Raw genomic sequence first — 16,044 nt, 5'->3', positions numbered from 1 at the left:
CAGCTAACAAGATCCTCACCGTCACCGACCATGAATCCATGATCAAGAATCAAGATCCTCAGGACCTCCGACCTCAGCTAACAATCTAACATGGAATCTCTCTCTCTCTCTCTCTCTCCCCCAAACCTTAACTCATACACAAAAGCCCAACTCACAACCAGTGGTCACTACACCAATAACCTTAACACACAACACTTTTGGCACAACGAAAAAAAAAATTTGTTGTGTGATGAAGGAAAGTGAATCAGACAACACGTTTACTAAACTTACGTTGTATAAGGTGGTTAAAATTCTGAAGTTTTTATCTAGAAGGTCATTGCACAACGGTTACAAGAATAATCTATTGTGTGAATCAAAAAAAAAAGTTGCGGCAGATTTCCCTCCTAGATGGACTCAAATTTGGCTCCAAATTGTACCCTAGATGCCACTAAATTGTACAACAGTTTAGTTACTTGTGTTGTAGGAGTATACTTGCAAATCATCATACAATGGTTTTTAATGTGCCGTTGTGCAAATGAGTGGCAAAATTTGGAGAAGTCTCTAAAATGGCATTCATTCCCCCCCAAAACGAGCAAATTCGGCTTCAATGTTTGTCATGCTTGCAAGTTCCTACAACATAGTGAACTATTTCTGTTGTGTGAATGAGAAATGCCTAGCTTAAGCGCCAAAATTGACATTTTGATTGCACAGGCGGGAAATTTTCATCTTTCGTTCTCTTAGCTATTAGCAATTCAGACAACGTAAATGTATCTATACGTTGTCTGAGTAATAAGGGAAAAAAAAAAACAAAGTTAATGCTAATTAATGCCTCAGACAACTTGAGGGCACACCTACTCTCCCAGACCCGTAAGGAAATCTTTCTCTCTCTGAAAACAACCCACCGCCCAGTTCTCCTTCTTCCTCTCCTCTCTCTTGTCAGATCTCGATCTTTTATCGGGATCCTTGGCTTGAGAGTGGTGGTGGGGGGGGGGGGGGAGGCCTTAGATCTAGCTTTCTTTTCTGTTTTTGTCGGTTTTATTTTCCGTCTTGCTTTTCTTTCAACCGGTTTCACCATGTCTGCCGTCTTTGGTGGTTTTGTAGCTCGGAGTTCGTCTCCGTTCTGGTCTTGCCCCATTTTCTGTGTTTCCGATTTCAGACTTCCCTATTCAATGGTTTCCCTCCTTTTCATCTCCCTCTGTTCTGCTTGGTTTGGGTCATCGGTTCTTCGAAACCACTCTCTATGTGGGATTTTCTCACTATCGCACGGTGTGATGCAACAAGATTCTGTGTACCTTCGGGTGCCTGTCTCTTCGATTCCACCTTCATCAGGTTTTTCCGGACTTCTTTCATCTGGTTTATCCAGTTGTTGTGTCTTTGGTTCTTTTGGCAGATGAGGGTTCTGGTGATTTCTGGAGGTTTGAAGGCTGGTTTCATGGAATTTGGCATAAGTCCTGCTCGACCCATTGTCCTGAAATGCTCCTGTCGCTATTTGCTTCACGTTGGGTTCAAGTTGGGTTCGATTTGGGGGTTTTCCATTCTGCTGAAAAGGGGATTGAGTTGGGTTCGAGTTGAAGGAGGAGGAAAGGGGTTTCACGGGTTTAGGGATTGTTGCTCAATTCCTTTCGATTGGTGAGTTAAATTTGAGATTGCATTGCTCTTATTCATTGTCTTTGTTCATTGTCATCGGGGGTCCCAAAATGATATGTTCTATTTTGATCTTAACAGCATCAAGAGCAACCTCGTTGGCTCTCACCTAGTCGAATCTGCTCACTAAGCGGTACTAGTTTCCTTTTCTCTTTCTCTATGTGTTTTGGTTTGTTTAAATTAAAGATATACGGTTGATTTTCAAGGGTATTGAGCTTGTTTATTTGCTGGGTTTCAGACGAATAAGAAGATGCAAGAGAAGATGGAAATGAGACTTGGGGGTATAATTAATTGCTCTAAATCATGGTACTTTTCAATTCCAGTATGATTTTATTTTCTAGGCTTTCTGTCTGGTTATGCTTATCTAAGAAAATTGGTTGGAACCCATTGCTCGATGATGATTCAATTTGTTTTAACCACACCAAAGTGAGACTTGGGGGTTGCGTTTTTCCTTCTCCAGAATTAAGACACTGATCAAAATCAGTGCTTCATGTGCTTTTCATTAGCAATGCCTTTCTTTTCTGAAAGTAGAGGTTGATAGTTTTATGTCCCTCTTATTTTAGAGGAGAGAAGAAGGCTTTGCCAAGCATTTGAAGCTTATGATTTGGGTGGCGTGTTGATGTCTTGGTTTGTCTTCACAAGTGGGGTTATGTGCAGTAGGGGAAACAATAATGCCATACATTACTATAACTACGGTTTGAGAAAGGAATTTGCTTTAGATTTGCATTTAAGGTCAACTTATGTTCATGTGTAGGAACTAAATGTAATTCAATGGAACTTATTATACTCATCTTATCTATTTGCATGTCTTATGGTTTCTGATGGCCATAGACATAATTTGTTGTATTGACCATATATAAAATGTCTTTGCTGGACTCTCTAAATCAAGGTCAATGGTGCTAGAGAATGATCAATTAGTATAGCTTGGGTATAAATGTATGATAGAATGGGGTACTTTATTTAAGAGATGCTCTGACTTGTTTAATTTTATCAAATATATGTGCAGTAAAGGTACTTGTGAATAGCAAAGAAGCTTGTGATCATGGGCGCAAGGTGGGAGGCTGCATTATATTTTTTTTCTTTTGAGGTAGTCGCGTTATTTTTTTTTTCTTTTGATTTACTAGCATTTGTACATAGTTGCTTAGAAATCTAGAACTTTGCCTTGCTTATATGTTTTTCATTGCAAACTCAATACAAGGGGATGCATTTTCACTCTATTAAGTACTTGCAAGAAATATGTTCCTGCTTTCTAAAATCAATTGGTTTCAGCATAAACAGAGAATTATAGCAGTTTCAAGGAAACCAAAGACTTTTAAATTGGATGACAATTCAATTTGAAGCTATTTCTCTGTCCTTGCTAGGTTTAACATGAAAAGAATATTACTTTGTCAAAGCTGATGGTGTGCTTAAATTCAAAGCTATTTCAGATCTTCTTCTCTGTGTTTCTGCTCCGTGCGTCCTCTCCTCTGCTGTGTTTTTTTTTTCTTCCTCCTCCGTTGGGAGATGGGCGCATAGCATTATATTTCTTTGCACCAAAACCAACTTGCAAAAACAATTAATATTGCTGGACATTGCTTTTGTTGTTGTCTTCCACTTCAAAAGATCAATTAATTATCATGCCATATTTATATTGCTTTGATTGCCCCACCGAAGAAAGCACACATCCACCACAGATAATGTTTTTGGTGTAGAATTGCCGTAATAAAAAGAATGCCTGATTTTCTCTTAAGATGAACAACTTAGTCTTCAGACTATTTACCTGGAATTTATTATCTTATAGGAAGAGCTCAGAGCTTGTAATCTTTGGTTCTGGAAAATGTAGGGTTTCTGTTTTGTTATAACACACACTTGATGGATATTTACTAATTTGAATGTCTGTTCTCGGATGCATATTATAAACTTCATAAACTTGGTACATTCACTTTGATACTTAGAAAAAATAAGTGTGATTTCTAAATTCCTTGGTGTGTTATCTTTTGTATTGTTTTATAGTAGGATTTACAGATTTACTATTATTTAAAATACCATATTCTTGACATATATACTAGAAACTAACATGTGTTTTTCTTGATTGGTTCTGCATGTTTCTCTATTTGTTAGTGTATTTGGAGTCTTCTTTTTTGTCTTCTAAGTCACTGTTTTGTTGCAGTTGAACAAAGATGTAAATCGAACTAGGAGCACTGGAATAATTGGTGATAGAGGATCCAGAGAAAGTGAGTGCTCATGTTGCATATCTCTTTTTGTGCTCATGTTGTTGTTTGATCAAAATCTAAATTTGCAACTGTCAATCAGATTAATGTCCCAATCTCCTTTGATTTACAGGTCAGGTTTCGGTCGATCACCCCAATCTCCTTTTCAAGCATAGTTGCTGCCCTGTTTTGGCATAAGTCGAGTGGGATAGAGCCTATACTTAATATCCAGGTAACCTTCAGATTCCATCAAAAACTAATTTGATGAACTTTGCATATGCTTTTGGCAAAACCGGAAGGAGTTTGCTGACTTTAATCCTATATGTACTATCATCAATTGTGATCCTTTGTGTAAAGGGTGATATTCGATATATTAATGCAAACATATATCTAGAGTAAATTGGATGTGCTTTATTTGTTTGTATGTTTCTCTAGGTTGCAGCTATTGTGGTGTAAATGATGTTATATACAACAAGACAAGCATGTGATATACATACATATATATATATATATATATATATATATATATATATATATATATATATATATATGGGGAGTAAACATATAGATATATGTATAGTTTGCTACTGTAGAGGGAGATGGATATATAGTTTTGACAATTGTACAAAAAAACTTCAATCACTGGATTACAAAAGTGCATGTAGAAATTGTTCCCCACGCATCTCACTTCAGTTTTCACCTTTTTGTACTATTGTCTTATTAATTTTCATGTGCTTTAGTTCTGTTTGAATCAATTTTATGCATCTCTGATTACTGGAAACATTAAAATTGAAGATGTATAAATCATATCTTCTACAATTTCAGCAATCAAAAGAAGCATTAGCTTTTTTTTTTTTTTTTTTAACCAAATTTTAATTGAGATAGAACAACTAAAGTAGTTTTGTCAGTTTAGTGGCTACCAAGGTACAAACCTAGCTATAAATTTTGTCAGTTTACTTAGTTTCTATTCCCTTTGTTATTTCCATGCCTCATTCAACAAATTGATTAAGTACTAATCACTTTGATTTATGCTTGACTTTAGCGGGAGAGGAGAGGCAGCAGCCAATATACCCAAGAAGATATTGATCAGTTGCGAAATGAGTGGGAGAAGTTTGTGGTGAAGAGGTATGTGTAGGAGCCATGAAGTAGTTTGCTAATGAAGGAAAGCATCTTTTTTGTGCTTCTCTGCTAGTACATTATTCATGCACCATATATGTGGCATGTTTAATTGAACAATATATGTAATTGTATACGCTTTTGATGTCCCAAGTAGATGGGCATGTATATGAATGCTTTTCTTCTATTAATGGTTGCTTGGATGATGGGGAAATGCTCCCTTTTAACATTTTAAGGTATATGAATGGGTTGGATTACTAATTTAATGGTTTAGACGTGTTTTCTTTCCAATTAATCATTGTTCATTAGTTAAAATGGAGCTATATATGCACAAAATATAGCAAATGAAATTGATCATACAACAGGTTTATAGTGTGGCAATCCAACGTTGTCTGAATACATAAAAAATTGGCCATTCAGTCAATGCATTCTTTCCATATCACACAATGGTTTTTTTTTTAAAATGTCTTCTTATTGTACAATCACACAACAATAAAAACTGAACTAATGTTGTCCAAAACAAGTTCACACAACAAACAGACAATAAAACTGAAGTGTGATAGTATATCAGACGACGATGACATTAAAGAACACGTTGTCTGACTAGGCTTTCCAACAACAGTTTGAAAACAAGTTCTGTTGTATGAATGATGCATCTGCCATGCTGTGCAGCAGCTCTGCCTAGCATCTGCCGAGAGAAGACACAACGGTGATAATGAAAATCTGTCGACTGATTGCATATCATACAAGGGTGTTCCACCGTTGTGCAAATTTTAAACACACAACGCTCCGATACACAACGGTGAGCGTCCAAATCAGACAACGAATTTTGCCCGTTGTGTGTTTCATTTTTTGGTGTAGTGGGTAGCAAACAAAATCGACATTAGGCAAAAGGAGATCTGGGATTTCTTTGAGGAAACTCCATTGGGAAAAACAGAGCAGGAATAGAAGAAGTGAAGAACAGAGGAGATCGATCACTACTAAAAACAATTGCAATTGCTTCGAAAATTTGCCACGGCATGACTTTCTGTCGCAAAAGCCATGATTTGCAACTGTATCTGCCACGGTTATCTTTCCGTAGTACGCTTATAATTTTTTGCAACGGGATTTGTATTGCCGTCGCATAATTTCAGAGACTAAAGGGAAACATCGTCGCATGATTTAATGAGTTCGACGAGTTTCTTAAAACAAAAAAAAAAGCAGAGAAAATTCCAAACTCACTTCTCCACAGTTCTAATACGATTCTTCCTCTCTCTCTCTCTCTCTCTCTTATTTCCTTCTCCATCACCAAAACCTCCTCTGCTTGCTCTTCATCTGCTCTCACCGTAGATCAGAGTTCAAAAAATCTCATATCGGAATACATTGGCGCTCTCTTTCTCCTTTGTCAATTCAATCAGCATCATTCGCTTAGGTAAATCATGTCACATGGTGAGATCTCAGGTTCAGGTTTAATTTGAGCTTCTATTGTTTAATTGACAGCAAATTGGGAAAGGCGATACATGCATGTCGCCGGAATGAGCTTGGATCTGAACTGGGTCCTTCAATTGATATTCACTCTATTTGTTTTAGGGTTGCTACACTTGGTTAAGAACACAGCGTCAAAGTACTTTGAGGTCAACGCAAATTTCGAAAGAGGAGGCGGAGGAGACCACAGTGGTGATTGGACGACCCAAATGATGATCCATTTGAGCTACGTCTACGAGCAAGGTTTGTTTCTATTTGATTCGATTCATTGATTAATTGGTTTTAATTGATTGAATTAAGTGAATTCTATTTTCAATTTTTAGGTTTCGTCACAAATCTACAATCTCGATGCGAATCTCTGCCTTCTTCATCTCTATCAGGTGATTTAGGGTTTAGGAATAGAGTTTTTGGCTTTGACTAGTTTCTGTTTGGCTTTTGTGCTTTGTTGTGATGGTTTGTTCCTGTAATTTTTTGGTGTACTTTGAGCTAGAACGTGTGAGCACTCAAATTGTTACACTGATATTGGAAAGCTTCTGAAGATAAAGCTAGATGAGGTTTCAGCTAGGACCATGGAGGTATTGGTGGATGCTTTTTCTAGTTCTGCAAGGCTGTCCACCTTCTCCTATACTGAGTTGGACTATGAATGGGGTGAACAGAATAGAGATTGCTAGTGAGATGGATGCAACTGTTGCTGGTGAGAAATTTACTTTAGGGACTAATTTCACTTTGCCTCCTCCAACTTAAGGTCGAAAATCATGTTAGTCCCTGATCTTTAAAATTCATCAAGAACACCCCTGTACTCTCAAGATTCCTCTTCCGTGTCCAATCCCGAGATCTCCATCCATTTCGAGTGTTAACTCATGACGTGGCACCGACACAGGGCCCCACCATTGGTGGTTGAAACAAAATTTTTGTTGAAATGACCTAAACAACCCTTATTACCTTTTTTCCCTGCATTACGGGTCCATTACAGCCAATTACTTTCTCAAAACCCAAAAACCCTATCCCAGATCTGGAGCTAAACCTTCTATCTTCATCTCTCTCATCGACATCCTCTCCAAAACAGCAACATATATACCCAGATTTAGTGAGAACCCATTTCAACAAGCTGTCGAAATTAGAAGGTTGACGTGTTAGCATCATGGCTGGGGCGCCAATCGAGGACTGGATACCTCGAATGCAAAGTGAAGCAGAAGAAATCCCCAATTATGGTGAGAGAAAATCAATGAATCTGGGTGATTTGTTTGTTATATTCATTTGTGGATTTTGGGTATTGGATTGTAAATCGCAATCAATGAATCTGGGTGATTACTGAAAATCCCCCTTTAATCTTTCGGCAGTGTATCTCCCACCAATCTCCTTTTATCAATTTAAAGAAGTAACTGATCGAACCCACCATGTGTTAAGTATATTATGAGAATTGAATATTGAATGATGCTGTTAGGAATAAACTAACAAAACCCCCTTTAATCTTTCGGCAGTGTGTCTCCCATCAATCTCCTTTTATCAATTTAAAGAAGTGGTTGATCGAGCCCACCATGTGTGAAGTATATTATGAGACTAGGCTATATATATATATATATATATATATATATATATATATATATATATATATATATATATATATATATATATATATATGTATGAGATGAAGAGTGGAGCAGAAAAGATATATCAATTTTTATTACCTTGTTTAATTTTTAAGCTTTCGGTCCTATCAGATGCGTTGGGTGTGTTTGGGTATTTGTATATTGCCCTTAAGCGGTGTAGTGGTCTTTGACTGGTGTTGTGGTCCTACAAAAGAGTTGTTGGGTTGTTTAGGTGGTATTTATTGATGCATTTTGATTGTTTTACCTGTGCTGGTGTGTTTAGTGGTTGGGAAACTTCTAACTCAATTCGCTTTCACTATGTGCAGTACACCCAGAGTATTTCACCATCAAGGTATATCATGGTGGATATATAGCACACACAGAGAACAAGTATGTAGGAGGAACCATAAGCTATTACGACAATGTGGACAAGGACAGAATGTCTTTGACTGAGGTTGATGGGATGGTTAGGGGCATAAATCCCAAATATGCTGGTACACGCATTGATTACTAGTTCTCCATAGGTTCTGAGGATGATGCGATGACAAAGATTAACAATGACCAGGATGTGATAACCATGTGCTGCATGGTGCCTGAGGTTAGAGTGGTCATTCTTTATCTAGACCATTTGGAACTGGATCCTAATTATGAGGGTTTAGAAGATCTGTTCATGTATGAGGAACAAGCACCTGCTTCGGGTTTCAGTCAAGCAGGGTCAAGTGGTGTTGTCATAGAGGAGCTCCTTGACTCACCCAAAAAGAAGAGCTCTGTCAAGATTGAGGAGCTGCCAGATTCACCAACAAACCCTCCTGTGGAAGATAGGTTAGGGTGTAAAGCTAGAAGATTCAAAGTGTGTGCACAGAGACAAAAGTTTAAGCCAAGTGAGTTGAAGATCCTGGACTGTGAAGATGAGGTGCCAACTCAAGCTAGCAGAGCTCCAACTGAAGCTACTGATAAAGGCAAGAATAAAGTTGAGTTTGAACCTGTCAGTGAGGAAGAGCATATTGAAGATGATGGTTGGATCCAAGAAGATGATGGAGTTTTTGAAGATGATGATGCTGAGGATGAGGAATAGGCTTTTTCTGATGATGACTCATGTGATGATGATTACAATCCTGCTATGGAAGATGATGAATATGCTGCTTACGGGGTGGAAGATGATTTCTTGTTTGACTGGTTGACAGAAGAGGAAGGAGGAGCTGCTCAAGTGGTTGGTACTAGCAGAGCAGATGGTTCTATTGCTGAAGTGATGGAGAACCAAAACGGCAGTAATGCCAGTGATGCCTGTGGAGACAATGAGGACATGTTTCAAGCTGTGGACTCAGATGAAAAAGGCATAGGGCATGAAGCCAACTCTGATGATGAAGCTGTTGAACCTAGATTTGTAGAGTTCAACCCAAAGACTGATTTGAGCAACCCCCAGTTCTGTAAGGGCATGAAGTTTGCTTCTGCCAAAATTCTTAGGGCTGCTGTGAGAGAAAAAGCTATCCAAAAAGGTTGGGAAGCAGTTTTTTTGAAAAGTGACAAACTTAGGGTCAGGGTGATCTGCAAGGCTGATGATTGCCCATTTGAATTATTTGCATCTAAGATGCAGCATGAAGATACCTTAATGATCAAGACTTACCATGGAGGGCACACCTGTGCAAGGGTATGTGAGAACAGCATGGTTAGAACCCCATATCTAACAGAAAGGTTTGCTGAACAAATCAAGTTGAATCCAGACATATCAACAGGTATCAAACTCCCACCTTGAACTCTATCTGCTATGATTTGGTTATGTGTTTTCATGTATACCAACAGTGACTATTTATCTTTTTGCTTGTCAGAGTCTCTTGCCCAAACCATGTCAGTTGCTGTGAGAGCAAAAGTTTCTTTCCAACAAGCATATAGAACAAAGAGGGCTGCTTTGAAGTTGCTGGAGAGGTCAATCAATGAGCAATTTGCAAGGGTCAGGGATTATGCTGAGGAGCTAAAAAGGGTGGATCCACACACTACTGTGGATATAAAATGTGATTTCAACAACCCCCAACAGGCCCCTGTTTTTAAAAGGATGTACATTTGTCTTGGTGCATTGAAGATGGGGTTTAGGGCTGGATGTAGACCAATATTGAGGCTGGATGGATGCCATCTGAAGAGTGCTTATGGGAGTCAGTTGTTGACAGTAGTAGGGTTGGATGCCAACAACACTACATGGGTCCTTGCATATGCTATGGTTGAAATGGAGAGTAAGGATTCTTGGTTGTGGTTTCTGAGATTATTGGTGGATGATTTACATATCTGTGGGGATGGGAATGGGTGGACATTTATATCTGACAAGCAAAAGGGGCTAATACCTGCCTGTGAAGAGGTGATGCCACTTGCTGATCACAGATTCTGTGTGAGACACTTGTGGACTAACTTCAACAAGCTATACCCAGGGGAAGTGATGAAGGATCAGCTGTGGTCATGCGCCAAGTCCACAACCATGGCATATTTCTGGAAAGAAATGGTTCTGATGAAGCAATTGGATCCCAAGGCTTATGACTGGTTGAATGGTAAGGATTCTGTATCCACTTACTGTAATGATGATATATGCTTAATTTACTATAATTCATGATCTAAAACAATTATTTGTTTTTGTAGATCCTAGAAGACCAGCTAAGCAATGGTCCAGGTCTCACTTTGGAACAACTCTGAAATGTGATGTTCTCCTCAACAATCTCTGTGAAAGCTTCAATGCTTTCATTTTGCCATCGAGAGCCAAACCTGTGATATCTTGCTTTGAAGATATCAGGATTAAGATGATGAAGAGGATTGCCATGAGGAAGGAAAAAATCAGCAAAGTTGTGGACACTATCTGCCCCAAGCCTAGGGAAATTTTGGAAAAGAATAAAGTTAAGGCAGCCACAGATTGTATTCCTTATGGTTCTGGAAGTCCTCAGATTGAGGTAGAGAGCATTGGAGGAAGCAGATATATAGTTGATCTGAGTAGAAGGACCTGTGCATGTAGGAGATGGGATCTTACTGGTATCCCATGCAAGCATGCTATAGCTGCCATAAACTTCATGAGACACAAGCCTGAAGATTATGTGGATGCTTGCTACCTCACTAGTACCTACATGGCCACTTATTCAAACACAGTCAAACCTGTCAATGGGATGGACCTGTGGAAGCAGAGTGATGAACCTACCATCCTCCCACCTCAGTACAACAGGCAGCATGGTAGGCCAAGGACAAAAAGGGTAAAGGATGCATCTGAGAAGGAGACTGATGGCCCCAAGCTTGGAAGGGTTCATAAATCTCTAAAGTGTAGCAATTGTGGAGTTTTGGGTCACAATGTGACAACTTGCCATAGGCACCTGCCCCCTAAGACAAAAGCACCTACTGTGTCCAAGAAAAGAAAGCTAAACAGTGGAGAGGGCTCATCTGTTCCAACTAAGGTATAAGGGTAGCACAGATTGTTATTTTGTGTGTTATTTACCAATTACTCATAAGTTTGCTTCTATTTTTGCAGGCTAAGGGAGCCAAACAGCCCCCAAAGACAAAGAATGAGCTCAGAGAAAAGGCAAAGCTTAGAGCAGCAAAGCTGAAGGTAAACTATAAACTACACTAAAATTTCATGTTACACTCGATCCAACCTGAATATTGTTTAGTCCTATTGTTTACTTATCTGAACAATTATTTCTTCTCATAACTATAGAAAAAAAGGGAGGAAAAGAAGGCAGGAGCAAATGCATCAGGTGCTAGAGCTGCAACCAGCAACAGTAAAGCTGCTGCTGGAACCAGCAAGGTTAAAGCAGCTGCTTCTGCAACTGGATCAACAAGGTCATCTGTCAGAATCAGACAAAATGCAAAGGCTAGAAAATAGAGGAATTGGAGTATGTGATTAGCGTCCAAGGTCAGGATATTAGAGATGCATATTGCCCACTTTTGTGCAACCTTGTGCTGTGTCACAAGGTTGCTAGTTCTAATCTTTTGCAAAGATGATTAGGGCTAATCTTTTGTGGACCTTATTCCAAACTGAGATTTTTTGGGTAGTTTGGATGTAAAATAGATTTATGCATCTATAGGGGTGCTAATTACGAACATGATTTCCATTTCTATTGAATATCTTATTTTGGTACAAATGTGATATTTTCTAGGTTTTAAGCATACCCATTTAATTTTTGGTTTTTGGCAGTACCCATTTAATTTTTGGTTTTGGACATACCCTTTTTGGTGGATGCATGCTGATTTTTTGGATTCATCAAACCATTGGGATAATTATAAAATTTGGAGGGAAAGTCCTTCAAATGTCCATTGTGCCCCTTCTTCTGAGTTTCAGCCACCAATGGTGGGGCCCTGTGTCGGTGCCACGTCATGAGTTAACACCCGAAATGGATGGAGATCTCGGGATTGGACACGGAAGAGGAATCTTGAGAGTACAGGGGTGTTCTTGATGAATTTTAAAGATCATGGACTAACATGATTTTCGACCTTAAGTTGGAGGAGGCAAAGTGAAATTAGTCCTTACTTTAATTATGCTTGTATTTAATGATATTCTGGTGACCTTTTCATATATGATCCTGGTTCCAAGTTATATACTTAACTTGCATTTGAGTAGGTACGTTGAGGAGGAAGACCTCATGAGGTTCATGATTGAGAAAGAGGTAGAAGTTGCATTTATGCTGATTGACGTAGCACAAACCAGATGAATTGATAAAAGAGCTCTAATAGATTGGGTGGTAAGCCGTCTATTTATGTATCAGTACCTCTCAGTTCCATGTGAATAGCATACATTGATCTGTAGCTATGGAGTTCTACTTCTTGGCATGCATAAATAGTTGCCCGTATTCTGGTTAAGGTCTGCATTTCAATCATGAAAAGCTCTCGACTTTTGATTTAGATTGTTGTTGATTAAGTGGTGGAATAAGAAATGTGTTTAAAGTTTTGTGTATGTTAATGTGTAGGCACTGATGGCAATTCCCACTCTCGATCCAGCCTTTGTCTCTTCCTAATTCCAGAAAGAGCGGTATTTTTCTTTTATTCTCTACCGATTTACAATTTAGTTGTTTCCATGAACAATTATATTTGGTTGAAAGAACTGAAAATTGTTCAAGGTGCTTCAAGGGTCGAAGTGGAACTTTAAGTTTGAAGCTTTCCTACCCCTATTGGTACATTACATGCTTTGTAGTTTGTCAGGGGGAAATGAAGTGAATTAAAAAACAATGTTCTTGCTGAGATCACACTGAATTTAATTTGTGCTTATTGGGTTTACATGTTGAACTCGTTTTTCTTATTAAGTTGCAGTAAATTGTCATTCTCCCATGAGAGATGAGATCTAATGCAAAAAAAAAAAAAAAAAAAAAAAAAAAAAAAAATTTGGTCTATTGAGTTCACCAAAAGTTCGAGAGTTTTGATCAACTAATCCCCTCCTTTATTTCTATCTTCCTATATCGGCAAATGGAGGAGCAATTCAAGACATTGATTGTCCTATCTCATTATTTGGAGGTGCTTTCTTTACTGGATAATTGGATATGTAGATCCATCAGCTATGCAGTTCCTAAAACTCTAGTTCTTTACTGTAATTACATTACAAATAGACCATCCTCAAAGCTAAAAAATCCTCTTCATTGTCCGCCATACTAAGCAAGCTCGAGACTCCACAACTCCCAAAAGGTAAGAAACTCTTGACGTCGCTTTCAATTTTTGGCCATATTTTGCACTACTTTGATCATTGTTTTAATCTAGGAAACTATGTAATCTGCACCCCCTACCTAGTTTTGTGTACTAGAAAAGTTATGATAGTTTTGCTTCAATACCAGAAATTTTCTTTCCTTTCGGTAAGAACTTCTACTTTCTGTTAAATTCCAGTTCTTAAAGCTATTCAAGGTTGTAATGGAATGCACTTTTAATTATTACGTTTTAGTAAACCCATGAGGATGGATAGGACTGGAAAAGACCAAAGTTCAATTACTGCACTCCAAGTGTTTGATGTTATGCCTCAAAGACAACACCCAAGCTGAACCAGTGGGCTATTCCATGATTTTTGAAAAACCTATACTTCTTGTTTTACTCTCAGTTTTTAAAAGCTTAAAATAGACTCTTAAATGATCATTTTGAGCTTAGTTTCAAGAAAAACGGAGTTAAAATGAGATACTTGTGCTATTTTGAAGTTACTGCACTGTTTCTGGATTTCTGCAGAATCAGCATTTCTGTCCATTTTAGATTCTTGTTTGACCCTCCATTTGAACTTCGATTAGCATGAAACTTTACAAAATAGTAGCTTCGCATGTCTACTTCAAATCTAAAAAGTTTTGCTTGAAATGACTGAAAGACTAATTGTTGGTGAAATTTTCTTGCTTGTTACCAGTTTTCTGAAATTTTCTCAAAACTTGCAGCTTATTGTTACAAACAATTGATTTGAGAACCTTTACACTTGTTTTCTGTCCTCGATCTTCAGTAAGTTAGATTAGAGATGCAAAGCATGCCCTAAAACTTAACTTCAATTCGAAAGGCTTAGAAAATATTTTGTCTTTCTTCGAAAGTGACTACAAACCAGTGTTTTCTATGCATTCTGATCAAAACATTCTGATCAATTGTATGATTCATTTGGCTATTTTCAAATGGTTCAAGTGGAAATCTTTCGATTTTGCAGCTCTCAAGTACAGTTTATCTCATTCTCTGATGTTGAGTACCTAGAATCCGCCGTTTTCCGATGGGCAAGGGTTAGAACTAGGCTGCAAAGGCTTGTTCTTTTTCTTATACATACTTCTTTCTCATATTTCCATAGTTTATTAGACATTCATTCTAATAATAACACTTTGTCATAGGTTTGTTTGAGAATGAGAAAGCACACAAAGTTAATTCTTCAACATTGGCTTGAAGCTGTAAGTTCACACTTTATCTATGACCTTTAATAAGCCCATATATTTCTTTTGCAAACCTATATTCCTTGCAATATAAAATATGCATGATCTAATATTAAGCCATTTACTTCTTGATGTGCTCTACAGATTGATCCAGACCATTAGTATGGACACAATTTACACATGACCTACGATTTATGATGTGAAAGTGAGAGCAGCCAGCCTTTCTTCTTCTGGTAAGCGATTGGCCGTAATCTTCATTTATTTTCACCATATAATGATCAAATACGTTGGTGAAACCTTTTCTGATGATAGATGTGATATTTGAAACTTGCCGACCAATATGTATTTATTTTCACCATATAATGATCATATACTGCTTTGTGTTGTTTATATATTGCAAATTACTATTTCCAATGCTATTGGTGATAAATAATGTTACCTCTGATTATTTTTGTGTGTCCTATGTATGATTATATAGACGGATACCCATCTGAATTGTGGGAAGGCACTACTGGAAATGCTATTATGTATTTATGTTCCCCTGCCATCATATGTTGCAAAAGACTTGGGACTATGTTCAAAAGCCGTGATGGGTCCTGCTGGAATCTGTTTGCTGTGTTTTTGAACATTTGGTGGAACTATGGGCTTATTTGGGAAGAGAAATGATTGAAGAATGTCACTGTGTTATGTTTGTGTACTGGTAGCTTCTTCTTTTTTTGAGGCAACATTTTACTGATCTTTGGCTGTAATTAAAGAGTTGGTGTATGAAAAGCAATTGGATAGGCAAGAAATGGATGACTTGCTGCAGATGGTACTAGCTTTGGTGTGCAATTCACACTATTTTTTTTTTATAAATAAAATATTCTTTTGCGACAGCAAAGTATCCGTCGCAACAAAGTCACCCCAATTTTTTTTTAAAATGAAATATCTTTTTGCGACGGCAAAGTATCCGTCGCAAATAGTTTAAGACACTGCGACGACAACAGTTTTCCGTCGCAAATACTTTTTGCGACGGCATTTTACCGTCGCAAATGGATTTTGTGACGCCACATATTGCAACGCCAACATTTCCGTCGCAAAAGGCTCAATTTTCCGTCGAGAAAATTTTTTTCCATCGCAAAAGCAATTCTTTTTAGTAGTGGATAGAGCCTGAGATTCATGCCTTGTTTCAACCGATAAATCCATAACCTCCATCGAAACACTAGAATAGATTGAGGCAGTGAGGCTGTGACT

General features: G+C 38.0%; 1 protein-coding gene and 1 long non-coding RNA gene across 2 annotated transcripts; both read left to right on the top strand.

Moving 5' to 3' along the window:
• The first annotated feature begins 827 nt into the window (after positions 1-827).
• Positions 828-5,157, top strand: LOC133733379 (uncharacterized). The gene is made up of 7 exons (XR_009857664.1): positions 828-1,608; positions 1,705-1,756; positions 1,862-1,929; positions 2,630-2,710; positions 3,773-3,836; positions 3,946-4,044; positions 4,855-5,157. It is a non-coding gene; the product is annotated as an uncharacterized LOC133733379 (long non-coding RNA).
• Positions 5,158-7,392: 2,235 nt separating this feature from the next.
• On the top strand, positions 7,393-15,630 carry LOC133733372 (uncharacterized). Its single transcript, XM_062161014.1, has 11 exons — positions 7,393-7,603; positions 8,308-9,714; positions 9,808-10,515; positions 10,604-11,400; positions 11,475-11,552; positions 11,661-12,684; positions 12,910-13,618; positions 14,598-14,667; positions 14,773-14,829; positions 14,956-15,044; positions 15,290-15,630. The coding sequence occupies exons 2-6, from the start codon at positions 9,102-9,104 to the stop codon at positions 11,826-11,828; spliced, it is 2,364 nt and encodes a 787-aa protein (XP_062016998.1). The 5' UTR covers positions 7,393-7,603; positions 8,308-9,101; the 3' UTR covers positions 11,829-12,684; positions 12,910-13,618; positions 14,598-14,667; positions 14,773-14,829; positions 14,956-15,044; positions 15,290-15,630.
• Positions 15,631-16,044: the final 414 nt, after the last annotated feature.

Source organism: Rosa rugosa, chromosome 2 (assembly GCF_958449725.1).
Source record: "Rosa rugosa chromosome 2, drRosRugo1.1, whole genome shotgun sequence".
In the NCBI taxonomy this organism is placed as follows: domain Eukaryota; kingdom Viridiplantae; phylum Streptophyta; class Magnoliopsida; order Rosales; family Rosaceae; genus Rosa; species Rosa rugosa.
This window is presented reverse-complemented; position numbering and strand designations above follow the sequence as displayed.